Below are 8,437 nucleotides of genomic sequence, written 5' to 3'. Positions count from 1 at the left end.
TTTTTTTTTTTTTTTTTTTTGTACTCACCTTTCCGCCGGCTTCCGGGTCTTCCCTGAGTCCCGTCGGAGACGTCACGGACATCTACGTGACCGGACCCTCCTACGGGAACGGCGTCCTTGGTGTCTGCGGGGAGCTGGGGAGGAGGTCGAACTTCCATTCATCGATTCCCCTCCCCGTTCTATGGGACCGGGAGCGATGCAGATTGCATCACTTCCGGTCCTTGGGCTGTCAGTTCTGGGCTCCTGCAGCCCAGCTATAAGCTATTGACGTGCGATCTGCACTTCAATAGCTTATTTTCAGTGTAAAGGTGACACTAGGGGTCTTTTGGACCCCAAGCATCACCTTTTAAAGATGTGATAGCAGTCAAAGTAAAGTAAAAAAAAAAAACTGTTTTAAAATCAAATCAAATAAATCTAGTAATAATAATACAAAAATGTTAAAAGTCCCCGGCCCCCGCGAGTCGTTAGGAGTTGCGCTAATATTGCGCAACATAAAAATTTGCAACTACCACCATTATATTGTATAGGGTCTTGGCATTCAGAAAATATATAATGTGTGGGGGTTTTAAGTAATTTTCAGGCCTAAAATGTGGAATATAACATGGGTGCAAAAAATTTAAAAAAGGCCTCAGTCATGAATGGGTTAAAGTGCATGGCTCAACTTGCCCCATGTGACCGAGGCCTAAATCGTAGAAATCCAAATTTGCAATGCCAAGCATACAGATAGACATTATTAAAAGGGGTTAAACGAGCTGAAATGGATAACTGATGTAAAGGGGAAACGACACTATGGTTTCTATAGAGGTGGCCTGTCGTTGTCCCCGTCTGATTGGAAGAAATTAGAGCGGTCTAGCAAGATTGAGTAATTATTGATGTTTGCCGGTATAGTAGAAAGAAATATAAAAGGCAAATATAGCTAAATTTTTAAGGTGCACAACATTTTCCCTTTTTTCATGTTTTGCCTATAGTTCTACTTTAAAATTAAACAAAAGACAAAAGATATTTATCTCTAATCTAGCTGTTACCATTTAAACCAAATATTTGGAACCTTGAAAAGTTTACTGAGCTCTTTCTCTTATGCAATATCTTCTAGCTTGATTTTACATAAGTCCAGCAGCAGGCACAGAGATTTTAGCTGTTTCACGAGCTTTGTTTCAATATTCTGTTTTGGAGTTTTGTATATTATATAATCTACAGCTGATGCAATCCAGGAACATGACTTTTGTCAGTTCCTTAGGCAGAAAGCAAGGGCGGTAATTGCTGAGGCAGCACAAGAAGAAAATTATCTAACAGTTTCTCCACAGATTGTCCCAAACTGTCATAATCATTCAGCTGGCTTTTGTAAGCCATAGACTTGCAAATATACAGTATATTCAGGGTTGTAATAGATGCACTTTTCAGTCAGTGAGTGACTAATATTGCATTTATACATGGATTACAGCCTGGAAAGGTAACAAAGAGCATCTTTATATAATTACTTCAGTATGTTTAAACTTGTTTTTTATTGTGTTGAAGGGGGTCCTTTCTTTGACAATGTATGTATCCAATGCTATCTGTTTTGATATTTACAGATTACTGCCTCCCAGATTCATGTTTTCTTGATATCACTCAATCTAAATTGGCCTCTTCTCCGTTTAAAGTGCACCTTTGACCAGACTGTGGGCATTGAATTATTTACATACTTTTAACACGCAGTAAACAAGCTTTAAAGAGGAAGTAAAGTCAATAAAATTAAAAAATTGCTGTAGAAGTACTGTAGGTATTTTTGGAAGAGACATGTAAAGTCTCTTCTGGGGAAAAAATTCTTCCTCTTCCCCCATCGTTTTTTTCTTTTTTAGTCTACATGCAATGTTCATGCATGCACTGTGCAGTGTACATGCTCAGTCCATTCACGGCATCTCTAAGGTGCTGTGAATGGGCTGGATGCCAGGGAGGATGTAACTCCTGTGCATTTGTGCAGGAGTTAAATAATCAGTGGTCGTGTATAGGCCATAGAGGACCACCGAGAACCGGACGTTTTGGCTGCGCGGCACCGAGTTGAGGACTAAATATCGCCAGTGCTGGAGAAGGGCACATTTGTAAGGCAAGTGTGCCTTAATGTGGTGGAAAAAAGAAACTTACAATGTGGTTTACTACCCTGACCTTTTTTGTAGCATCATCTGCTGCAGAGTAAGTCAGCCTTAAGATCACAACACAGTTAGGCTTCAGTCTGTTTCTTGAGCTGGCCATACAAAGTTAGAATTCAGTTGGAACATTTGTTCAAAACTGTTCATTAGAGCATTCGACCTTGCCATCATTAAATCCAGCTAATTTTGTTCAAAAGCCCTTAGAAAGTTCCTCCGGACCTGCTTGAATGGAATGGTATTAAACAAGTTTATTTTGTGCCAAGCGCATGCTCATTACAATATTTAACCAAATGAAAATTACGTTCACGGTAAGAAAATCATACATTCACATAAGAAGGAAAAATGTTTGATCTTGCTCCCTCGATATTCCTCATCAGTCAAACGAACAATGATTAGAAACCATTACTAATCCTTAGAAAATCTAACGTCCTGAAAACAACTTTTCCAATAACATTCTACTGGTAAATGGCCAACTTTTACATTAAAGGGCTGGCAGGCTGCCAAGATCCTAGTTTAATAGAATGTAATGGAAAACAATCAGATTTTTGTGCCTCTGAAATCTGAAGATTACTTTCTCCACAATGCCTATAGCTACAGAGGTGAGGGGAAATGTGCTTTTACTGTTTGCTCAGAATATCTAAATATTTCAGTGTATATTGTCTGGGCACAAGTTCACTACAATGTTTAGGTCACTCAGTAATGGCATGTGCCATTCAGTCCTTATTGTGAGAGCCCCCACCTCCCTAGAACATGACCGGTTTCTAAATGGCATACTTTGTAATAGTTTGAGAACTATTACAGGACAGTTCAGGGGGTGATGTGGCCAACAGGCTTCAGAGAACAATTACACGTGGGTTCTGGTAGTAGGTAGTCTCATTTCGTTATTCATTTTCACTTGGTTAACAATGAATTGACAGCCATTCTGGCACTCTTGTGGTGTTTATTGGTCATGCTAAACATGGTTAGTGATAAGTGCCCCATGTGTGGGACAGGGCATGGCTCAGTAAAAGGAATTTTCTTACAAACTGGAGATTTTTCTTGTAACTCATTTTTAAAATGCAGAGTCTGCCATTGCTGGCCTCCTGAAAAAATGGCCTGGCTGTCTCTGGCTTTAAAGGAGAACTATGAGGAGTGCTTTTCACTCACCTCATAGTTCTAGCCGACCTGTGACCAATGAGACTGTCACAGGTCGGCTCAGTAGATTGGGAGGTGAGTGAACAGTTACTGGCGTTCGCTCACCTCTCGATCCCGTCACGGCTCTCTGCCGTGACAGGGGAGGGACTGGATTTCCCCCTCCCCGCTCTGATCAGCCAGCGCTGACTGGCGGAATGGACGGGGGAGGGGGCGGGTACAGCTGGCTCTGCCTCTAGATAGGCAGAACCAGCTATCGGTCACACAGCTGGGCGGATCCCGACACTGCGGCGTCTCAGTATACCGTGAGCTACAGCTATACTGAGCCTAGGGTGACGGGAGGATGCTAGTTTGTGTCCTCCCGTTACCCTAAGGAGAACTATGGGGAAAAGACTTAACCCCATAGTTCTCCTTTTAATTCTCGAATACACTTGCACAGAGCAAGCAGGCAAATCGTAAGTTTGGCTTTTATCTTAACACCATTGAATGGGCAGTAAAATACCCAGCTTCCTTTTGCAAGAAGATTTATTAAGTTCGCACAGAGACAATACAAAAAGAGCGGCAGCTTTGGGGTGACCGTTTTTCTTTATAAGCTGATATTTCCAAGAGATGCAGGATTCCAATTGTTGATTAGATTTATATGGATTAACTGTACTGTTATAATGCCCATCAAGGTCTCAAGTGCTGGTTATCACACACCCAGATAGAAAAGACTCTCTTAGGACTGATCATTCATATTTCTATGGAGAAAATAAACTGCTGTCCACTTAGGAGCTTTGGGAGTTCCCAGCCACCCTTGCATGTTTCAGCAACTTCTGCTGATTTTTGTCCATGCTATAAAATAAGTTAAAATTCTGCAGAAAATGTGGAAATCCCCTATAATGGCAACGGTAGGTATACAGGTCCAAAACCTCAAGCCCCGATACCCACCAACAAAATTCATGAGGGGAAACTGTTAGGTGGTTTAACTTTCTAGCATCTCCCCAAAAGTGAAATGTCAGCTTTGAGGAAGGGATAAACTACCCATTGTTCTTGATGAGACATCTAGCTATGACCTGCTATATTTTCTGTGTGTGATATAATTTTCAAATATATAATTGAAAATGAGGTGCGGGGAGGAGACAGTTGTCCTGCAAATGATGCATTTAGTTGTTTAGCATTCCAAGTGCAGGTGCCATAAATGCATACCAACACACCAAAAGGATTTGAAGCAAAAGTCCTGTAATGACATATTGCCATTCAGTACAAGCGCTTTCGGGGTCTCAACAGTACCCCTTCATCAGGCTCAGAATTAATGAGCCTGATGAAGAATGAGCCTGATTAAGGGGTACTGTTGAGACCCCGAAAGCGCTTGTACTGAATGGCAATATGTCATTAAAGGACTTTTGCTTCAAATCATTTTGGTGTGCTGGTGACAATCTTTACTATATCTGCTTGTTCAGTGCCGTCCGTGGTCACTACAAGCATCCACCTGCTCTGCAGGTTTACTACTATTCCGGTAAGGAGTGCAGCTGGTTTCTTACTACATAAATGCATACCAGTCCCTTGGCAAAGGAGATTGTCACCTTTTAGGCCTGGTCCACACCTTGGCGTTTTCAGTTTCGCATGTTTCTCCCTGCATAGAGATGTCTATGGGACCAAAACCATGCGGCATCCGCCTGAAAATTGCCTCACGCTAAAAGATGCAGGAGCTGTTTCGTGCGTGCGATGAATAGGCACCATAACTTAGATCTGTGCGGAAAAACACTTAGGTGTGAACGAGGCCTCATAATAGTAATCAGGCAGATGAAGTAAGCATGTATCTTGGGGGGGATCTAGTCGCAAGGTTTTCCAGCCCTAGTAATGAGGAAAAAACATATTTGTCAATTTAGTTACAGCATTTTATTCACTTTACTCACAGCCACTGCAGAGATGCTGCCATGTTCGAGCCCAGCACACTCGACCAGCATCCCAAGTTGGGAACCAGCCATGGAATGGACAAGAGAGTCTGGCAGACAACGACCCAGAAATGTGGGACCTTGTACAAAAGGAGAAGGACAGGCAGTGTCGTGGACTGGAGATGATCGCTTCAGAGGTAGGTGCTGGAGAAACATGCACTTCTTTTTTCATGCAGCTTTGTCTTTGTAGTTAATTTGTCTTCATATAATAGCTGGAATTTCATTGTTCATATAGTTTAAGGTTTTATGAACTAGTCTTAAAACAAATCTGAGGCTAGCTGCTGTTCTTTATTTAAAATCACTGAAGGTCTGCACGGAAATGGTAGCACCCTCCAGTGGAGTGTCTTGGATAGCAGAGGAGGATGTCTCCGCCTCTTGACTGCTATGCTTTTCTTAAAGTGGTTTTCCACTTTTGCAGTCAAATTTGAGAGACCCCACCATATGTTTTGATATGTTTTCCCAGTCACACAGCATACATAAACATATTTTTTAATAAGATGCTTCTAAGGCTCGCCATACACCAATTTGTTTTCGTTCAACCCCCTCATTGTGCGAATTTCAGCCGGTACACTAAAAACCGGCCGAAATTTGGCCAGTGTATGGGCACCTTTTTACATTTCTAGATGTTTCTTTGCAAGTTGCTCTGAACAGTTTAAAATTGAAAGTGGATGGGGAAACAAACACTATTTCCTCTCAATAACATATAATGCAGAACACAAGCCCTGAGATCTTTAACCCCTTGTTAGGACAGACCGTGTACAAATCAAGTTTACAACTGGTGAGAGCTACCAGTACAGTACAGGGTTGATTACAGTAAATATAACTACAGCCCACAACTTAACGTTGCATAGTGGGAGAAGACTTCAGTTTTGGAGTTTCAGAAAGGTTCGAGTGAAATGGAAGCGGTAATTTAATTATTTTTTTTCTTCATGTTATGCTATGTGACTGGGCACATGTAACGGATATAAAGTAGGTGTTCTCTTAATCTGGCTATGAAAGTGGAAAGGTCATAGACCTATACCAATCAAACAGCACGGGGTATGTTGTGGCAGATGTAGCATATGCCATGGCTCTAGAGTAGAGGACTGTCATGCAGTTGACTATCAACCAGTAGAACTGAGTTGCAATTGATTTCTGTTTTAAAGCGGGGCAGACTTCTGAATAAGAGGTTGAAATATATATATGTGATGTGTTTTACCTGCAAAAGCATATTATTTCTGTTCAGCCATTCCTGAGCTTTACACCCCCAAGCCAACAGTAACCCCCATGCCCCACTCTGATTGGGTAGTGAATGAAAAGCAGTAGACTGGCATCTGGAGTCTCTCATCCCTCCATGGAGCCACCCCAGGGAGGGATGAGAGACTCCATGGATCCCCGCTGCTTGTAGGGTCTGTGGCAGCGGAGATCCGTAATAAAATCACCGGCGATGGTGTCCTGGGAGCAATTCAGGATGGCCGAGCGGCAGAGTGATCGGAGCCGCTGTCATCCTGTCAGTTTTTGGATGACAGCGGCTCTGTGTAGCGTGGCCGAGCGGGGGATCGTTAAATATCATTGATATTTAACGATCCCTCTGTTTACAGCAAACACCGGAGTGATCGTCTAATCACTCCGGTGTTTGTAAATAACTGTTATGAATGAACAGGCTGTGATCGACATCACAGCCTGTTCATTCAAGAATTTATGAATGGGGACTAGCACTCACTACAGAGGCTCCTCCCCATTCAGAAACTAATGATAGTAAAATATTTTTACTATCATTAGTTTGTGAATGAATGAGAAGCCTCTGTACTGAGGCTTCTCATTCATTGAGTGCTGGGGCTGCAGAAAAAGAAATTGAGGACTTATGTCCTCAATTTCTTTTTCTATTTCAAAAGGGAAATGTCAGGGGTCTATTTAGACCCCAGATATTTCGCCGCAGCCCCCCCCCAACAGTAAAAAAATAAAAATAAAAAATTATTAAAAAATAAATAGAAAATGTAAAAAAATAAAAAATAAAAAAAATAAAAATGTAAAATAAAAATAAAATAAAAAAATGTGTACAAAAAAAATAATAAAAAAAAGCACAACCCCCCCCTCCCCCCACATAACATACACATATTGAGGTGTACGCCATGCACATGCGCTGCAGTGCGTTGTTAGAACGCATCGCAGTGCATGATTTTTTTAATGTATTTTTTTCTTTAAAAAAAATAAAATTAACTGTGGCAGCGCATGGCAAAGCTTTGTGACGCATTGCCATGCGTTGTAATCTTTGTGTTGCAATAAATATACGCCCATTATTTTATCACAACACAAAAACCAACACAGCGTGAAAACAATTTTTTAACAAGTCGCTTATTTACAGTTTTGTGTACCATAATTCTTTTACCTTTTTGCAAAAAGGCTCAATTTCAAATTTGCAAATATTTATTTATTAACCCAATACAGTTTTTTTATCTTTTTAGATTTAGTCAGAAAATTATTTTTTTGGTGCGCTGATACTGATTTTAGTGTGTTTTTTATCAGTTTAATATTAATTTGAGAAACATTTGCGCAATTATCGCACGGTCTACAAATTTAGTATCACCATCTTTTTATTCTACCGGGCCTACGCTTTCAGAAAATATATGGTTTGGCGGGTCTTTTACAAACGCTAGCAACGCAACAGTTGAAAATCAAATCAATGGGAAAAGTTGCGGCATCTGGAGCCTCTCATCCCTGCCTGGAGCCGCTCCAGGCAGGGATCTGTGACTCCATGGATCCCCGCTGCTGTCCCCCGCTTGTAGGGGCTGTGGCAACAGGGATAAAAATAAATATCCAGGGTTGGGGGGTGGGGCGCGGAGCAGCAAGCGTCGGCTGGCGGGGAGAAGCCACAAGTTTCAGGATGGCTGAGCGGTGAGGAGAACGGAGCCGCTGTCATCATGTCAGTTTCCGGATGACAGCGGCTCTGTGCGTGGCCGTACGGAGGATCGATAAGTATCATTGATATTTACCGATCCTCTGTGCAGCACAAACACCGGAGTGATCGCGTGATCACTCCGGTGTTTGTAAATAACTGGGGACACATAGGGGGTTATTCACAAAGCTGCCAAAGGCAGCCGTGTGAATAACCAACCCGAAGTGAAGTGAGCCGAACGCCGTTCGGCTATTCACTTCAGGCTTGTACAGCTGATTTCAGCCGTACACCGACTGAAATCAGCCGTACAACGGCTTGCTGCAGCTGGGTTCGGGTCGGCCGAAGTGCAGAAGGAGTTTGACTCAGCT

The 8,437-nt window shown here is 42.0% G+C and overlaps 1 protein-coding gene across 1 annotated transcript in view; it reads left to right on the top strand.

Annotated features, from left to right (window-relative positions):
- The window catches only part of SHMT2 (serine hydroxymethyltransferase 2), an 81,142-nt gene that overhangs the window by 17,736 nt on the left and 54,969 nt on the right, over positions 1-8,437 (top strand). Inside the window, exon 2 of the mRNA XM_018569437.1 lies at positions 5,158-5,331. Coding sequence (XP_018424939.1) covers positions 5,158-5,331 — 174 coding nt within the window. The remainder of the gene's footprint in view (positions 1-5,157; positions 5,332-8,437) is intronic.

Source organism: Nanorana parkeri, unplaced genomic scaffold (assembly GCF_000935625.1).
Source record: "Nanorana parkeri isolate BGI_ZX_2015 unplaced genomic scaffold, ASM93562v1 scaffold35, whole genome shotgun sequence".
NCBI lineage: Eukaryota > Metazoa > Chordata > Amphibia > Anura > Dicroglossidae > Nanorana > Nanorana parkeri.
This window is presented reverse-complemented; position numbering and strand designations above follow the sequence as displayed.